Source organism: Zeus faber (genome assembly GCF_960531495.2).
Source record: "Zeus faber genome assembly, chromosome: 8".
NCBI lineage: Eukaryota > Metazoa > Chordata > Actinopteri > Zeiformes > Zeidae > Zeus > Zeus faber.
Window position 1 is genome coordinate 27008145 of NC_137195.1, and position 20476 is coordinate 27028620.

A 20476-nucleotide genomic window follows, 5' to 3' on the forward strand; every position below is an offset into this window, starting at 1 on the left:
AGTACTTTGCTTCAAGCAGAGAATAGAGATCTATGTTTGGAGAATTTACGCCTAGGTTGTGAGATTGATTCATTTGCTGAACCTCTTAATTTACTTAATTGGATTTCATTAATTTCCTCCTTCCGGGAGGTGGTGCCCCTTTTTAATGAGTGCAATTTTTTATTTCTAAAGTAATTATTGACACTACACCAACAACTGGAAAGAGAAGGGTTTAGCAGGTAGGATGTGCAGGAAATGACATGATTCAGTAGGCCAGCAAAGGCTAACTTATCTTGTGGAGTTAAATACAGTATCTAGATAAAATAAATTGTATTATTTTAGGCCGAGATTGATTCAAGATTTGTATGGCACGCTACCATCCCTCCTGCAGTATGGCTGAAAACACATCTTTGGGAAGAGCCTTCAGTAAAACTACAGTCTGGGATTTCTTTGAAAATCTAAATGAATCTGATGTTTGACGACATTAGTAACTATTAATGACAACTATATACAACTGTTAAGAACATTTGCAACAGACTGGCACATGTGTTTAACTATCAGCTACATTTACCAGGATATCTATTCAGGGCTGTTTAGTTGCAAAAGCTTTTTGCATTACTTGTAAGGTTGAACTATTCTGATTCTCATTATGGATCTTTCATGTCTTGTCTTTGTTTTACAGGCATGAATTCCTTCCAAACTTGATTTATAATGTTGACGAAACAGGTGTCACAACAGTGCAGACACCAAAGCAGGTAAAGGCAGAAAAAAAGGAAAGAAGTAAGTGGGTGCCAGCCATCATGCCTGCTGAAAGAGGTTGTAGGGTTGAGGTTGTAACTGTGGTCTGTGAGCTACTGGGAATGCAGTCCCTCCCATGTTTAACTTCCCAAGGATGAGATACAAAGACCGCTTCATTACAGGCGCACATCCAGGATCAGTTGGTACCTCCGCCAGGCTGGCTGGATCGATGAAGACACTTTTTCTGTATTCCTTGAATGTCTGGTTCAGCACACCAACTGCTCCTCTGACCATCCCATTCTGCTAATCCGAGATAACCATGAGGCCCAAATTTCACTGAGGGCCAAATTGTTTCACCAATGGCAAACAAGGTTCTAAATATTAAACTTTATTTGGTTGGTTTTTATGTTGTTTAAGTTAGCTTTAAGAAAATACAAATAAAAAAACACTATTGGGATAAGGGAAATGTTATATTAAATTACTTTTTTTAAATAGGTAAATTTTTTTTTAAATTATGCTCAGGTTTAAACTTTAAAAGCGAGATGGTCGATTTACCCCCAGAAAGCTCAACTTACCCACTGACTCGGATCAACTTACCCCTAAGGCAAGTTGAGCCACAGGAACAAGTTTTTTTTCAAAGTCATATCTTCAAGGCTCTTTGTCATAGATGCATTCTTGTCATTTCAGTTGATAGGACACAGTGAAATAAGGGTAGATGTTTAAATTATACTTTTGTCTCATTTTCCTTGTCTAGAGGACAATTTAAGTAAAAATTGACTGATCTTACCCCACTCTCCTCTACTTGTTTTTTGGGACACCCTCCTTTTGTCTATCTTACCCAGATGCAGACAACAAAATCAATACCAATTTGATCCCTGTGTGTCCAATACTGAGAAAGCAACAGGCCACAAGCTATCTGTGTTAGTTCAATGCAAGGCTGTGCAGGGAAAAAAGTTTTGAATAAAGCTACATCGGAACCTGACCTTTAAAATTTGCATTTGAAGTATTCGACAATTTGAAGATTGATTATATATTGTGCCTGTGAAGTCCTCAGCAGATGAAGATGGAATGCAGATAAGGATAACAGGCTTTTTAGTGCAGCTTTGATCTGAGAAAAAAATAAATACACCGTAGAAGACCGATGCCGCAAGCACAATCATGCAACGGTCAGACATTTATTTATTAGTTTTTTTTCCCAGTGCTTTGAGGATGAGTTCCTTACCTGTTCTATCTGTTTAATCCAGACTTTCAAGCAGGCCTCGATCTTCTCTGTTGTCTCTGTGTTGTTGGCGGCTGCCATGTAATCACCAGGTCCTTTCAGTGTCCGTAGGTCAAAGCTGTTACACTCGATCAAGTTAACCTAGGGGTGGGAGCACAATGTTGATGCCGAATTTGTCGTATTCTTTTTTTTTCTTCTTTTTTTTATTTTTATTTTTTCAATTTTTTAGCACCCAAATATGTTTTATGTCATGACTCCTCCCTGATCTCCCAGTATTTATATTTGTTTTCATGTTTAATTTTCATCTGGTCATTTCCTAATGCCATGTGACTAACCTCCATGTCATTTCAGATCGGCCCACTCCCTTTTGCTTTGGTGTCACTCCCTTCCCTTCACCTAGTTTCCCTCATTTGTCCCTCGGTATAAATACCAGTCCACTTCCCTTTGCTCTCTGCCATATTGTCTCTTGCACTACGCTGAGCTTTCCCGCACAATAACCTGCTTCCTGCCTCCTTCCTTCCGAACCTCTGCCTGATTCCCTGGACCCTGATTCTCTGCCTGATTCCCTGGACCCTGATTCTCTGCCTGATTCCCTGGACCCTGATTCTCTGCCTGATTCCCTGGACCCTGATTCTCTGCCTGATTCCCTGGACCCTGATTCTCTGCCTGTTTTCCTGCCCGATATGTTTGCCTTCTCTGACTAATCTCCTGGTTTTGAAACCTGCCTGTTTTTTTGGAATAACCCTTGTTTGACTTGTGACCTGAGTGTGGTGCTTATGGGTTCACATCCTTTCTGAGTCAGTGTGTGTGTGTGTGTGCGTGCGTGTGTGTGTGTGTGTGTGTGTGTGTGTGCGTGTGTGTGTGTGTGTGTGTGTGTGTGTGTGTGTGTGTGCGTGTATTTACATGATGACTGCATGTCTATCTATGTTACATTATTTCATCAATCAATGCTACATATTGACATCTATGAAAATAGATAAATAATGGACAATTTGATACCATTTGAAACTGCATTACGTCCTAATCAAATAAAAATGTATCTTGTTTGAGATGTTGAAAAAAAAAAATCCCACGTCAGTTCCCTACAGAGTACAGTAGGTGTAGGTAGAAACAGAGTGGTGGTGGTGTAGAGGTACAGTTGTGGTAGAGTACAGGGAGTTAGAGCTAACATAGGGGTAGAAACAGAATTGAGGCAGAGGTAGCGAATGGGATACAGCAGCAGCATGAGCACCTTCTCCTGCAGGTTCTCCTGTGCCGAGGCCAGCACCGACACAAAGCTGTCCAGCGACGCTATGAATTCCTGCTTGACGGCCTGAGCCTGGGGGCTGGCAAGTTCTCCCCAGCCGTGGTTCATCTTCCTCAGGGTGGGAATGAAGATCTCCGACATGAGCTGCTCCACGCTTTTCAGTAGACCCACCTCAGTGGTGTCCAACATGTTGAAGTTCACATCCTGGAAACGAGAAGAAAATAGAAATATTACTTGTGTTGTGCCAAGGAAATGATTGTGCCTGGTAAACAAATGCCAAAACAAATACCTCTCAAACAACTACAATATATATTATTTGTTGTTATTTATTAGTATTATTATCGTTGTTTTTGTACTTTTTTTAAATGTATTTTCAGGTTCCATATGGAATATATGGAGTGGACATAATCATACTGAAAAAAATTGTCAGACTTGTGTATGATGCAGATTACAGTTTACATGTTAAAGATTTATTTCATATGGAACCTGAAAATACACAAAAGGTAAACAACAGCAACTATAATATAATACTAAAACACAAATAAATAATACAAATACAAAATTAAATTAAATTAAATTAATCCACCCATGTTGAATGAATCATATAATTCTTATACATTTTTTCATATGGGGTTGTTTCACCGCAAACATTCATCACCATCGTCACCATCAGTCATGGCTTCATTACTCTGCACAGTGGGTGGTCCTAAATTTTCAATATGCAAAGACCATTTGGGTGACTTCATAGGAAATCAGACGCCATGATTCTCCCTCACGTACAGATATGTTGCTGTGTTTTCTTAACACACACACACACACACACACAAACACACACACACACACACACACACACACACACACACACACGGCCGACAACGCAGAGGCTGACAAATGTTAATATTGTCCTTCCTCCCAGCCTTGCTGCAACCCTCTGAACAAGGAACATGCCCCGTTATCAGTGACAGTGATTAGCTTTGTTGCTGACAGCGGGTGATCGGCAACGATCAATAGTGCCAACCACCCGCCCAGGGTGTCTAAAAGCTACCACCAATTCCCCCTCCTGACCCACACACACACACACACACACACACACACACACACACACACACACACATAGACACACACACACACAGACACACACACACACAGACACACACGCACACACACACACCATTGTCTCACCAACCTCGGATGAAAAGAAGTTGTCCAAGTTAAAGAAACACCATTTATCACGTCAGTGATCTCCGAAAGGAAATCATTGCAAATGGAAGGGCAATTGCATTGTACTTTTGTCTCAAGAGGTACAGTATTTGTCTGATCTGTTGGTCAGAATTGATTGTTTTTATTGGGTTTTTTCCCTCATGGCCATTTCGATTGCGCTGTCAATTTAGTTGGACTAAAGATAACTTTTCAATTATGAAGCAAAACACAAAAAAAGTCCTTCAGGCCTTGACCCCACCAAGTTCATCTTTTATACAGGGTGACTAAGTGTTGTGAAAAGAAAAATCCTACAATCCCAGGAGGAAAAGGGGTAAAGTGCATAAGTATGTTTGCAATCACACATATTTCACATTTTCACGGCGCTATTGATTGAAACTTTTTTTTTATGTTGTCCGCTTTATATTTTTAAGCTCAAAACAGTTTACCGAGCACCCGAGACCCCGCCCTCACCCTGTGTATGTTCTCGGAGGTGACAGCCCTGGAGGTGTTGGCCCGGGTGAAGAAGATGCACACTCCGGTCAGAGCCACATCGGTGCCCTCCGTCACAAATATTTTGGTCTTCCTGCTGCGAGGGGCCTGGGCGGCAAGCTGCGGCAGCGCGGGGGTAGGTGTAGCCTCCGCTGAGGGCCCAAAAAAAGAAAACTATTAAGGAGACTCATTTTGTTTGTATGACACTGGTAGCGGCTGCTATTGGCCTCATTGTGTTTAAATATGAATTGTCTGGATGGATTGCCTTTCTTGTTAGTTATTTAGGCCTTTAGCTACCAAAAGTGGAATGACATTTTACATTTTGTTAAAAAAGCGAAAAATTACACAGTTTGAAATTTCTTAATGGATCCGTCAATAATTTTTTAACGGATGCATAGCTATTTCCACTCCGTCACGGAGCTCCTGCATTGACTTGAATGACTTCCAGTGGAGCTAGATGTGACTAGATGTGATGTACAATGTTGGGGGAAATGCACTAAGTCCATCTTTATTTTTTTTGTGATATATATCTGTTTTTTCAAGTAATGATGAATGAAATAATCCAGGAACCATTGTTGTGATTTTGTTCCTGTTGTTCATAACAGGTGATCTTTGTGGGGGACTCCTGACTCCAGACTCCTGTTTTTAACGTTGAGTGCTGCTTCTTTTTAAACAGCATTTCTTTACCTCTCTCCACTTGTTCGACCTCCTGGTAGTAGAACATGAGGTGCGGGAGACCCCCGTCCACAAAAAAACGCTCCATACGGTCGAGCTGGTTGGAAGCCAAAAGAGAGACTGAATCGATCCAAGTCCATGAAATGTATGTTAATTCATGCTGAACGCAGCATAAAATGCAAGAACCCACACACACACACACACACACGCACACGTACACGCACACGTACACGCACACACACGCGCACGCACACACACACACACACACACACACACACACACACACACACACACACACACACACACACACACACACACACACACACACACTCATGAGATGTACCTGGCTGCCTTCCAGGATGGCATCTTCAACATCGGCTTTCTCCAGAGCCAGACACGAGGCCACGATGCTGAGAACATAGTCGTGCCTTCCGTCCAGCTGGGCTCGCTTTGCCTCACGCTCCTCCTTCAGCTTTTGCTGAACAAAATGTGAAGATGGACTTCATTAAACATCAGCTGAACTGAAATTCAAAACAGCTTTTGTTTTCCAGACTGAAGGAGAAAGACGTCTCCTTTGAATGTGAATTGACTTTTTAAACGACGATTTGGTTCAGGCTGTGGTTAACGAGCGAGGAATTTCACTTCATCCGGCTTCAAAACCGAAAAAAGGTACATTTTACGGCATACTTTTGCACAATTTTTTTGGCAACCGTTCCAATATTCCTATCAAGATGACACAGTCCCAAAAGTACAGAGTCAAGAACATAGCATGCTTTCTGTCACATACTTTGTAAGCAATAATGTGGCTGTTGGCGAAGACAGACTTTGGAGGCTCCGCTGTGCGGCTGCAACTCGGCTCGGACATCACCGGAAAATACATCCGCAAGTTCCAATCGAAAGAAAAATGTAAATCAGCACTAGCCACAGTTCAAAGACAATGCTATCCTTTTCCTGTTTTGGAACACTGGGAGATAATACATGTTCTCAAAGCCAATATACTTTAAATAAATTGGTTTTGAGAACATGTACGGTCCAAATAAATGTCCTCGTTGCCTTTAAATTCTCCAGTGCTACCTTTGGACTTCTCTTTCATATCTACGGTGTTCTTTCAGCCACAGCCCAAATGATATGCGGGGTGAGGAAACGGAATTGAGCGGAACGGAACTACCTCGATTAGAAAGGGTTGACCGTAACCCCATTCGTTTACAACAGCCATGCCCCTGTGTTTGTGATCGGCAGCCAGTGAAAAGAACCCCAACATGTTGCCTGGTTTCACTCCCTAGTAACACAGGAACAAGGCCAGCCAATAATAGTCTCTTTACAATTGCCGGCCTTTGTGTGGGTCTGGAATTTTAATTATGAGCTACAAGGAACAGGGCTCATAGTCATTCTAGATTTAGAGGCTTTTTGCCATTGACGTCAATTCAGAGCATCTGGTTTGAAAAGGTGATCCCTGGGGGTTCAGTGGGAGAGCTGCGTCATCACCAAAACGGGGTGGATGTTGTTTTGGTTTGACCAGACTATACATAGCAAAGCAGAAAGCTGAAAATATATAGGTCTGCCAAAGGGGTATCTTCATAAACGGGTGTCAAATCTTGACATCGACAATGACGTCCTCTCCCTGTCCCAACCCGTCTACCCTCTGATTCTGAGTGTGTGTAAGTACGCAGGTGTGATGACGGAACTCCTGCTGCACTGAACAAGGATTTCATGTTTTCCGAGGATGACAATTGTGTCCCCTGGGGGATTAATAAATGCTATTATGTTGTGTAATGAAGTGTTAAATGCAGTACAGAAGCAGACTCTGGGAAGTGTAAACTCGATAAAAAGTCCATCCATCAAAGTTCTATGGATGCAAATCTTAGAGAAACAGCAGATAGATAGTTAGATAGTTAGATAGATAGATAGATAGATAGATAGATGGATGGACGGACAGACAGACAGACAGACGGACAGACGGACAGACGGACAGACAGACAGACAGACAGACAGACAGACAGACAGACAGATAGATAGATAGATAGATAGATAGATAGATAGATAGATAGATAGATAGATAGATAGATAGATAGATAGATAGATAGATAGATAGATAGATAGATAGATAGATAGATAGATAGATAGATAGATAGATAGATAGATAGATAGATGGACGGACGGACGGACAGACAGACAGACAGACAGACAGACGGATAGATAGATAGATAGATAGATAGATAGATAGATAGATAGATAGATAGATAGATAGATAGATAGATAGATAGATAGATAGATAGATAGATAGATAGATAGATAGACTGACAGATAGATAGACAGATCAGATAGATAGATAGATAGATAGATAGATAGACTGACAGATAGATAGATAGACTGACAGATAGATAGACAGATCAGATAGATAGATAGATAGACTGACAGATAGATAGATAGATAGATAGATAGATAGATAGATAGACTGACAGATAGATAGACAGATCAGATAGATAGATAGATAGACAGACAGATAGATAGATAGATAGACAGACAGATAGATAGACAGATCAGATAGATAGATAGATAGACAGATAGATATGCAATTAAATATAAAGTATTACAAAATAAAAAAAATTGAAAATAATGCCAATATACAAAAATAGAAAAGATGATATGCAATAAATAATAAACCTAAAGAATTAACAATAAAACAGTAGACCTCTGTATCAACAGTTTGAAGTATAAAAACTGGAAAATATATATAGGTTATAATATACATATACACTTTTTAGACATGAAGCACTCAAATTTGAAAAGAAGCAGGTGAAAAGATAGCCGAGGAAAAAGAGCGTCGGAGACAGGTACGGTTCAAAGGAACAGGTGGAGATAGATCTGGGGGGAAAGAGGCTGCAGCCCATTGGTGAAGAGGTAACACAGACACAGGAAGGTGAGGGAGAATGAAACGGTGGAAGGAAGAGACGAGTTGCCAAACAATTGGAAGAAAGAAGGGGAAATGATGAGATCGAGAGCGGGAGAGAAAGAACGGCGTGATGGCCGATGAAAGAAGACAGGAGCCTGAGGCGAGACACGGCAAGTGAGAGGGAGAGAAGGGTGAGACAGAGGGATGGGGTAGAGGGAAAGAATAAAGGATAATCAATAAAAAGACTATTTATATTTTTGCTTTATATAAACAGTATATATATATATATATATATATATACACCTACTGTATATATATATAATCAGTTTTTCTTTTTGGATGCCTGGAGGTTGTGTGACAGCGAGCAGCGAACACAACTGTTGACCCACAGGGCGAAGCAGCGAGGGGGCGACACCACACCACCTGCTGTGACAGTTGGCAGGGTGTGGGGTGTGAGCTGACGGTGTGGAGGGGAACTCACAGCGGCCATGTTTGAGCTAAAGGTAGAACTAGCAGCAGCCCGAAGACACTGATAGGGAATTACGTATGTGTGTGAGTGTGTGTGTGTGTGTGTGTGTGTGTGTGTGTGTGTGTGTGTGTGTGTGTGTGTGTGTGTGTGTGTGCGTGCGTGCGCGTCTCGCGCATTGGCGCCCTCATTCACACGGTGTGCGGTTATGCGCGCACTCATGACGATCAATCACCATCACACATCATGCCGAGCAGTTGCCTGGCTGTTGCTGGGCGACCAGCCACATCGCACCTGACAGCGGACAGATCGTGTTTGTGCGTGTGCGTGTGCGTGTGCGTGTGTGTGTGTGTGTGTGTGTGTGTGTGTGTGTGCGTCTAGGCCCTTTCAAGTTTTAAACAAGAAGGGTTTCAAACAGGCACAGGTTGACTGGCACATCAAACAGGGTTAAAACCATCATACCAGCCAGCGCAAACACCCGATTCCTCAAAGAATGACAGCCTCTCTTTGGCAGGCAGACACACAGCACGCCAACACAACGGACAAGCCAAAAAGAATCAACAAACAAACATATCAGCATTTTATCACCCACACACACCCACACACACACACACACATACACACACACACACACACACACACACACACACACACACACACACACACACACACACACGGATGGACTTTCATGCAGCCATGGAAGCAGCCGAGGAGAGAACGATGAATAACATAGAAATGAACAGGTCAGATTTCAGAACCAGGCCGTCCTATCCCCGGGAATGTCACGGTCTGTACGACGAAAACCTCTCAGTGTGCATGTGCGCACTTTGTTTTCCGACAATTGGCCCCGACAACCCGACTTCCCGTCAGCCGACGCCAAAACAACAACACCGACAGCAGCGAAACGGCCGGGTTGATCCAAACTCCCGTCCTGCTGGGACAGGTGAACACGGCAGCGCGCCCTGCCAAAGCCATCCCGGTAAATATGGATGATGTTCCGCTTTAAAATCGAATAAGCGCACGCCGGTGAACGGGATGGGGACAGCCATCGGAAGCATCGGCACTTTGCATAATGCATGAGAATTATGTGTGAGGAAAAAAAAATGATTTGAGAGGGACACAGAGGGAAGCAGACATCCAAACAACACCAAACAAAACAAACAAAAAATCAAAAGTTTGGTCTCGTCATCCAACCTGGATGACCCCGAGAAACGCTTTTGCTTCCAGAGTTTCTGACTAAAAGTCTGCGACGTGGTGACTTCTGATCGCCGTCGTTGGCTGTGTTCTTGACAGCCGGCGTGCATCCTCCCACAATGTTGCGCTGGGCTTTGTTCTCCGACGACTTAAGAAGTGCCAATCCTGTCTAGGGAACCTGGGCTTTATCAGCCAGCGCCTATCAGGAGAGGTGAGCTATCTTGGGCAGTGCATAAACAGAACAGAGTTGAAGGCGTAGTTGCAGCAGGTTCATCTTGTCTAGACAGCTACCGTAGCACATCATTAAATAGTCTTCTTCAATATAGTGACGCATATAATAACAATAATTTTGCCCTAAAAGTGTCACATTCTGCACAGATATATGCTGATATGTTGAAAAAAAAAAATTTATATAATTGTATATATAATATATAAATATTGAGACACCGTGAATTTGGCCAAATGGCGGATTTGGTTAAAGAGGCGGCAAATTGGCTTGAATGTTGAAAACAGGTTTAATGATTACCAGTGTGTTCAGGCTGGTTATATCAGATGTCAGAACGTCGCAGACACTTATATATATATGTATATGTACTACCAAGCTTCTTTAAAAAATATACTGTATGTCCTTTGAAAAAGCTTTTAACCTGAGAAATGCAAAAAACGAAATAGAGGAGACTTGACCACTTCAGGGTAAGAATTCTCCACATTGACTCATGCAAGATACACTTGAATCTGTGTATTTATCTTTCCATTAGCACAAAAACAGGCTTTCGCAAAATGCCCAATTGTCATGGGTGTTTCACCTTGACCATCCCGCTAATATGACATTTAGGGTTTTTGGTAACTTCACTTACAAACTTATATTTGAATAATTGGTCATTTGGGAATTTAACTGTCCTTTTTACCACCATATTGTCAGATTTTGGATCTGTCCACTGAGCATCACGATTGTTCGTCTGGCCATCTTCTAAGGTGTTCTCGCGAAATCCTCGGCGGCCTTTGTGGAAGAGCCGGTGGCCTGTTTGATTTGTCTGTTCTGGGCTACTGTAGCAACATGGCGGTGCAACATGGTGGCCTCCTGCTCCCTATGTGGATAAAATCCGGCTCATTCTAAGGTAACAAAAACGCGATTCTTATTTTCATGGGATTATACATTAATTAAAACATACTTATGAATATTATATTGCATTTCTGCCAAGTCTGTTCGGTAAATTCTCCACGGTCAACCTTAAATCCTTAAATCCTCGAGACTGGAACTGGGATTAATGGCCTTCAAAATAAGATAGACTTGGCTTGGCCTCATCTAGTCTTCAATACAGATAACACTATTGAGCTGCTAGGGATTTATTGGCTCGTGGAGTTGCAGGTGATTTGTCAGGGATACACACTGGTACTAACAAACACAGACACACATGATAGCCCTCACATAAACAACTAGATACAAATGTACAGTATGCTGAAAATGTGTCTTTAATGGCCATGCAGGCCGTGTTAAACATGTAACCTTAACCCATGCGCAGATTTAAACAAATGCACCTACGCTGACACACACGTATTAATTTAGTTTTGATTTGATTATAGACTCTACAAATCAAGATGGTGTAACAATCAAAACATAGCTGGAGTTCAAGCCAATGGGCCATTAGGTACATAAGCGCCTTTCCCACTTGCACTGACAGCCTTAACTCTATACTGGCAATGTTCCGTACTGGCGTCATGTGTGAAGAGGAGCCGGTTCCGATGTTCCGTAAATCTCTTTCGATCCAATAAAGCACAAAGAGTGGGCTGTTACTAATATATATTTCGTACAAACATTTTCAAAGTTATTTGTTTTCGGGAAGAAAAAGAGTCCGATCCGAACCGTGGCACTCGGCTGCCAAGACGAGAAACCGAAACACGTCCAGTTTCTACGGAGTCGGGTCTTTATATTCTTACATTGAATTATTTTTCTTTATGAAAAATGCCACTCAGACCCTAGAAGTGTCTTTAACAGCTGGGGATGCGGTGCGGGGGCATGGAACACATGTGCTTCTCTTGCTCGCCGGCGGCATGGCAGCGCGGCGCCGGCGAGGGAGCGAGCGGACAGGGAGAGAGAGAACGGGTGGGAAACGTTCGTTCTCCGGAGGCAGAGCGTGTAGCACAGGTCGAAAATGATCACACTGATTTAATAACATTGGGTTAGGGTTGTTGTGTCTGGGGACGGGGGCTCTGCTCCCTCTCAGTCAGCGGCGGGAACCGAGTCCCTCCGGGAGGGGCGGGAAGACGGGAAGCCAAGCGCTGGTCCTGAGAGCCAGGAAAAAAAACTAAACGGATTCAGATTGAATCACAAACAATCGCATCTACACTGGACATGACATCCTAACCCTAACCACTTACTGACTGTATCCGTAACAGTCATCTAATGACATTATAATTGTTAAACAAAAGCTGTGGTGTGTGTGTGTGTGTGTGTGTGTGTGTGTGTGTGTGTGTGTGTGTCTGTGTGTGTGTGTGTGTGTGTATGGGGTGTGTGTGTGCTTGCCTAGCAGTGCAGACAACGCGCCGCAGAACAATCAATCATTCCACCTCAATGCTGAACAAACATTTTTCCACAGGGCTGCCAAGTTTCACCAAAAAGTTTGGAGGTTCAAGGGGTTTAAGTCGCCATGTGTGACGTGGAACGGGAAGCACGGGGCTTTTTTTTTGTTTTTGTTTCGTTCAATTCGGAATAAATACATTCAAAATAAAAACACTCCGTTTTCATTTGTTTGCTTTGGAAGGGGCCCTCCCCAGGAAGCTTTGAGCATCAGACACATAATTTCCTTTATCTGGTGAATTTTTAAGCACCACTTTATGCCTTTTCTGCGTCAATTAATGGTGGAAATGTCTTTATATACGTAAAGGAAAACACAAAACTGTTTTTATAGGGGGACAAATGCATGTGTTTTAAACACTGAGGGGAATGTCTCCCCTGTGTTCCCCCCCGAAATCTACTCCTATGACCTCGCTGAACGCAATATTGGCAAGTAAACAATAACTATTTACAAACAAAGCTAAATGAGAATTCTGACTGAAGCATTCAAATACTCTTCACTCACACAACAGAGCAAGAAAAATATTGGGAACATAAAATGTAATTATTTCAAAATAATAGGATAGGATTTCTTTCATTGAATGCCTTGCTTTCATTTAAATGATGTAATTTGTTTTAGAGGGTGTTAATTGAGTCCACTCACATAAAATCATTATAAATAATGTTATTATTTTGTAGTGGAAAAAATATAAATGAATATTTCGTACAATTTCATAGTTAAAACAAATGCTCTTTTCAGTGAGCCGGATCCTCCTCCGCCCACCACGTCAGTAAACAAGTACATTTTAATAACAAAGTGCCTTTCAAAACCAGAGTTACAGGGGGCTGAACAATAAACACATTAAAGAAAATATAAATCCAAAGTAGAAAGTGACAAATAGAAAATGACAATATAAAAACACTAAAATTGCACAGAAGAGAAAAAAAACACATCACAAGACAAAGTGCTTACGATAGAGGTGGTTTTATAACAGCTCCTTAAAGATCGCCGCAGATTCTGCGTGTTTTATAACTGAGGGAAGAGGCTTCCAGACAGAGGCAGCTCGAACAGCAAAGGCTCGGTCACCCTTGGTTTTTAGCCTTGATTCTGGGACACATGAAAGCCTTGATCAGAACACCTCAGAGATGCCAGAGATCTCACTGAGGCCAGGGGCCACAACAGTTCTGAAATGCAGGGAGCGGCCAGCCCGTGTAGTGCTTTGTAAGTCATTGAAAGAATTTGAAAAAAAATTCTGCAGTTGATTGGTAACCAATGAGGAGCAGCCAACATCGGAGTGGTGCGTGACCTACGTTGCGTCTTAGTTTAAAGTTGAGCCGCCGCGTTTTGGACCAACAGGAGCCGAGACACAGAAGAGCGACTCATGGTGGTGAACAGTGCATTACAATAATCAAGACGGGAGGAGACAAAAACGCGAATTACTTTTTCCAGACCGTGAAAGGAAAGTACAGATTTGATTTGCCTATAACCACATTTAGAATTAATTGTACTGTTAAAAAGGGGATCAATTTATGTCGTCTTATATGGTTTAGTCAACTATTAATTATTATATTAAATGACTAATTTATGAGGCGCCACTCCCAACAGGGAGCATAAAAAATATAACCACATTGACTATAATTGTTTAATTTCATAAGAATTGGAGTTCTTGGTCCAATACATTTTTATCACTGTATTCACCTCTTAAGGAACACCAACAGACCACTTCTTTCCAATAAATGGGATTTATTTTATCATACTAATCTACTTGTATGAATGAAATAATAGTAATATAAATGATAAGAAAATAAATGATGAAGAAAATTAATGATAAAGAAATAATAGTCAAATATATCAAAAGGAAAATAGTAAAATATGTGATAAAGAAAATAAGCAAATGAATACAGGATTTAAAATTGGTGACACACATAAACTCAGAGGCAATAGTGAGGTAGGAAGTTACGTGACTGTAGTCTGTAGTCTATAGTTACTGGAAAGCAATGGTTTAAGGCTTGACTTTTTTTTAAGAGTGGCTGAAAATAGCTTGTTTAAAGTAATCAGTCACACAGCCACAGCTAAGGGAGCCATTGACAATGGAGAGTATGTGTGGGCCTAAGGAGCCTCGTAGGATCTAAAAGCATCTTAGCATTTAAAACATCTTGAAGAAAAGAGGTTGGAACAATGTCAAGGGGACCGGAGGAGCTACGCATTTGGGAGACAGAGAAATTGGTCTAAGCTGGCACAGGAGGGAAACGTGGGTCGGACAGTCAAGCTCCGGGGTAAGGGAAGGCAAAATCATAGCTCCTATCGTAGTGACCCTATCCACCAAAAAAACATTTCACAGTCATCATTTGAAAAGACCGGAACAGGGGGAGCGGCAGGGTTCACCAGTTTGTCGATCATGTTAAACAAAGCTCGAGGATGTTCCTGGTTGCAGGAAATTCAATTGGGAAAAATAGGCAGATCTCACCTCGTTCACTCTCTGATTAAAAGATGAAAGTAGTTCCTTCATGGAGATAATGTGAACCTCCAGCTCAGTGTTTTTCCACCTCCGCTCAACCTCTCCACACTCTCTTTTGAGGCAACGTGTGTTACCATTCATTCAAGGGGGATGAGTTCACAGTACGGATCGATTTGTTTTGAAAAGACCAAATCTAAGGGTGACAAACAGAGGTTGTTGAAGGAGTAGACCAAGTCATTGGTCTGGAGAGGGAAAGCCAAAATCCTTACTCAGGTCTGCGAAGACAGAGGAGAAGTTGTCCGCTGAGTGGCCGGTGAGAGTGCGAGAACGGGGGAGTGTGTTTGATAGACGGATGTCAGTATTAAAAAACAGTATAAAAAATAATACACTCATGGTCATACACAAATAAATCATCAAGACATAGAATCATTAATGTTCAGATCCAAAGTAAAAACCTACTCAAAAGTATGACCACGATTGCGTGTTCGCCCTGATACATGATGCGTTAAATTCAAAGGCTGAGTTGTGCTTAAAAACTCAGCAGCAAACTTAACTGATGCATCATCAACATGTATATCGAAATGATCAACAATAGAACATTGTCAATTGTCTTGTGATGGGGAATCTTTAAAGTGGCTGTGGTGTCATGACATTACAAGAGAGGAAACCCCGCCGACGTTTTGTCACGAAAACACACACGAGAAGTGACACTGGAAATGATGCGATACCACGCGCGGGCCAGGATTAGTTTCTTCTTTTTTTTTATATTCTTGATCACTTTAAAGAAAAAAAATGAATAAAAGCAGAATTTAAATAAGAAATATATTAAAAATCCCGAGAAGAAAAGTAAAATAAGCATGTTGTGTGTTTCTGGCTGCTGCTCCGCTGCACACCCGTCTCTCCTTCTCGACGCCTCCCCTCCCCCTCGCCCCGGGTCTGCTCTCATTGGCTGTAGCTCGTCGCGTCACTCCTGACTCGATTCCGACACGACCAGATGTTAAACCTGCTTGATATCTCGCGGGCTTCTGCGAGCCAACGGCGAGCTCTCAGCGAGCAGTCGGATCGCGTTGTGAGCGCTTCCCACCACACGCTCGCCGCTCGCGGGAGCGTGCTCTGACTTTCCTTTGATCTGGGGCTTTGCTCGACAATCTCCAAAAACCTGTCGGCGAGTGGAAAATCAGGCCAGAATCACGTTGTCTGAACTCAGCATAATCTGACTTTTTTCCTTATTCTACTCCCTATGTCCCATTGGACATAGGGACGACACCCTTACCCTAACCCTCTCTAATCTGAAACCTAAATTTAACCTTCACTAAGCATATACCAAAACTTAACCATCTCTAACAACCTTATATCAAAACTTAACAATAACCCTAACTTAACCATCTTTAACTATTTTATACCTAAAAATTGCGTCTCTTCCATTTCATTTGAATAATTACGTTTGCTTAGTATGCTTAGTATTATTGCTTTATTACTTTGGACGATGTATTGTGAAATTAGCATATATTCTCCTACTCTGTACTTTATGCTTCCCCATTGATCTGCTGCACAACTGAATTTCCCTCAATAAAGCACTATTTTATCTATAAGTAAAAACTAAATAAGAAAATAAAATTGTAAAATGTATTCAAATAGAAAAAAAAATACAAAAAATTGTAAAAACAGAAAAAGTCAGATATATAAAATTAACAGAATATACAAAACGTGATTCTATGCACAGGAAAAATGATTGTTATGGGTATACAGTATAGGGTATCAATTATAAGTATGAATTATAACTATGTTCTACCGCGACTTACTATGTACTAATGTTAGAGCAAGTGGGTCTAGGGAAGAAAAATGTGCACTATAATTGTTAAAGCTACTTATGTCACAACGTGGCACAGCAGAAAAGTCTGTGGGACTTTACAATGCGAAACATATAGAAAACACCAAACACCAAAATGTTATTCCCGTGTTCTGGCCATCTTAAATCCATGCACGACTCAAAACACCACAACCACCACAACCAGATTAATAGCCAAGTCACTAGCCATCCACCCGGCCGGCATGCATATCTCCAGAACCCCTCGGTTACCTTACCTTGGTTTCATAGTCAGGCGTAAAGTGTAGCATTGTGGTCAACCGCTCAACAAAAGCCGTTTCTTTTCAAGACATTCCGTCCCCCTCTCAGTTAGTTGCTATTCATGAGACTAGAAGACACACAGGTGATCAGTATCTTCTCTTATTATCCAGCTTGTAACTGCCCCCAAAATTATAAGATTGCCCCTCCCGAAAAAGGAGGTGTGTCTGCGTGGTGAGGGTATTGGATGACCCCCTGTCGGCGGGGCGATTGTCGAGATGCTGCTATTGCATTACAGGCCTGGGATTGAGGATACAGTAGTGGGGTTGGAAGGTCATATTGACACACTAGTGTGTGTGTGTGTGTGTGTGTGTGTGTGTGTGTGTGTGTGTGTGTGTGTGTGTGTGTGTGTGTGTGTGTGTGTGCGTGCGTGCGTGCGTGCGTGCGTGTGTGTGTGTGTGTGTGTATCTGTGTGCCTGTCTGTCTGTCTGTCTGTCTGTAAGGTCTGTGAAACAAACTGTACTAAATAACACACATGCACTCCTTTCAATTTAAGATAAAATTCCATCAGACTTGCCAGTGACAGGCAGCAGCTGATCACAGGCCCAGCTGGATGAGAGGCGTGGTGTGTGTGTGTGTGTGTGTGTGTGTGTGTCTGTGTGTGTCTGTGTGTGTGTGGGCGGGGGGGGGGGGGGGGAGTGTGGGAAATGATTGCAAAGATTTGCATTTAAAAGCAGTTAGTTCATCAATATTTCACTCATTTTCTATGGTGAACTGTCTGCTCATAAGCCGCCATGAAACAGGAGCGTCATCGTGAATAATAGATGACGGAGGGAGGGGAGGGACGGGTGGTGCTGAGATGCTGAGAAGGGGTGATGGAGAACTAGAGAGAGGGGGAAAGAGAGAAAGGGACAGAGAGAGCGAGAGAGAGAGAGAGAGAGAAGGAGAACGAGACAGGGAGAAGGAGACAGAAGACAATTCAATGAACAAAGCTATAAATAAATAAATACATCTCAGTAATAACGATATATGTTGCGGGATTCTGCTCCTCAGACATCGGACCCGATACAAAAAACCAGGCATCGATGTAAACGTACAGGGAACACGGTGATTTATTGTGCAGGCTTCCGAAAGTGCAAACATCAACACAGAGAGTTGTGAAACCAAACAGCAGTTGAAATCAACGCCAATGTTACCTTCTTTATAACCCATGATCAAACACTGCTTCCATGGAGGTCCTTTTATACTCCCTAAGCCCCTCCCACAGGCTCAATAGAGCCTCAAACTATGGCTGAATCAGGTAGAAAAATGACCATAACATATACTCCCAAAAATAATTTAAAGAGACGGATAGAAAAAAGATAAAACAATCAGGACCAGGACCACCTAAACAATAAACATAAAAACACATGTTCCGGATCAGCTGGCCATCGTCCCGGTGCTACTGAAGGCTCTGTTAAGCTCGGTTTATACTTGCCCCAAGCACCAGGGTGCAAGGGAGCGCGTGACACAAATGACGTCACCAGGGCGTGGTGCCATGTCACGTGGGGCACCTTCGAGATTTTGCTCAATTGGCTTGAGGGGCGTTTCCTGGAAAGGCGTTGGAAGCAGTGGGAGATCAGCGTTTTGCTCCGTTATTTCTGATATGTTGGACATTTTTAAACCGAAGCACAAGTCAAATCTGAAATTCAAAGTCTACCGATTGCTTTTTGACACAGAGACAAAATAGTATATGCAAACAGCTCACTCAGGGTTGGTGATTTTATTGTAAATGAACAGGGTTGTTGCAAAGTTCAGTTTACAAATAAAAGGGAACGAGAGAAGAGAATAACTCCACATTGTGACTCTGTTCTTGAACCTAACAGTTCAGTAAGTTCCTCTGTAATGCAATGCTGAGCAGGACACGGTTCGAACCCCCTCTCCTGTCTCTGCATGGAGCAGACCGACAGACCAGCTCCTTTTCTACTTTTCGGTACTTTTGTTGTTTCAACCCCCACGAACAGTTATTCCTCCTTGGCACAAGCTACGTTTCCGTGCGTGGAGCCATGTTTGCTGTCCATGCTCTTCTTCGTTTACTACTTCCTGCTTCACACGGTACTTTCTCTCTACTGCCACCCGTAATTTCTGAGATTACTGGATTGGACAATGTGCCCCGCCCGCGCTTAGGTATAACCTGGGCTTTGTAGTCGCCGCAAGCGAGCCATGCAGGTCATGGCGCCGCACTACTAGGGAGCACAAGCATGTATAATTGCGTGGTGCCGGATAGATGCAGTGGCGATACTGTAGATAGGAGGTGTGCACAGCCCAGCAGGGGAAACTGAAAGAACTGCTGTAAACATTATAAAGTAGTACTGAGGGGAGGATCTGAATCACTAGGAGTGAGCAGCAAAATTTTAATAGAAAGTGTTATAATATACTGTATAGTCGTGACTTTGTGCAAAAAGTAAATGTAAACCTTGCGAAGAAGTCGAGAGGTGTTGAAATAGTTCAAATCTCTGGACAGAGACGGAGCTATCTGCTTCCATGAATTCGATGCCATCTGGTTATTTTTGTGGTCGCACATGGATGCATCACACAGATTGTATCTGCGGAACTCCTCGTAAAGCCGTCCATGGGAACGCATCCATCTTGAACTACCCGAAGCGCATGGCCCCGAGTAAAATGACGCCGTTTATGGCGTGCGCACTAAACGACACTACGGCTGCGGCGACAATAAACCAGGCGGGGAAATCAGTTGCCGTGGTTTCAGTGAAACCTCCCGTGACGGTTTCAGTGAAACCTCCCGTGACGGTTACAGTGAAACCTCCCGTGAGGGTTTCAGTGAAACCTCCCGTGACGGTTTCAGTGAAACCTCCCGTGACGGTTACAGTGAAACCTCCCGTGACGGGAGGAACTGGTGGTAAAGTCTAACACAGTCTGGAGCAGCACCTCTGTTCAAACCCGCACCCGGTGGAACACACAAGTCATTCTGTCGCCATTTCCCAGTCCACACTTGTCATGTTTAAAATAGACAGACAGACGGACATGATTTGCAAAACGTGCATGAAGCCATTTGATAGTGACAGTCGTTATATATTTATATATAATTTGAGCTTAACCTTATTTAAAGTACAGAGTTACATTAACATTAATCGAGGAAGGAATTAATCTATTATAATAAACCGGAGAATAATTTCCCATAGGTTCTCACGGTTTTGTTTTTTTTGATTCATTAAATTACCTGAAGAAAGTAGCAACAATCCATCCCGTTTATTTTTTTCTGGCACAGATGTCAATCACCAAAAACAGGAATTTCATTG

At 42.4% G+C, this 20476-nt stretch overlaps 1 protein-coding gene across 1 annotated transcript in view; it reads right to left on the reverse strand.

Annotated features, from left to right (window-relative positions):
- Positions 1–20476, reverse strand: part of dnah5 (dynein, axonemal, heavy chain 5) — a gene marked incomplete at its 5' end in the record, with an annotated part of 160663 nt that overhangs the window by 139565 nt on the left and 622 nt on the right. Inside the window, 5 exons of the mRNA XM_080004870.1 lie at positions 1940–2077; positions 3168–3386; positions 4854–4991; positions 5569–5643; positions 5890–6024. Coding sequence (XP_079860996.1) covers positions 1940–2077; positions 3168–3386; positions 4854–4991; positions 5569–5643; positions 5890–6024 — 705 coding nt within the window. The remainder of the gene's footprint in view (positions 1–1939; positions 2078–3167; positions 3387–4853; positions 4992–5568; positions 5644–5889; positions 6025–20476) is intronic.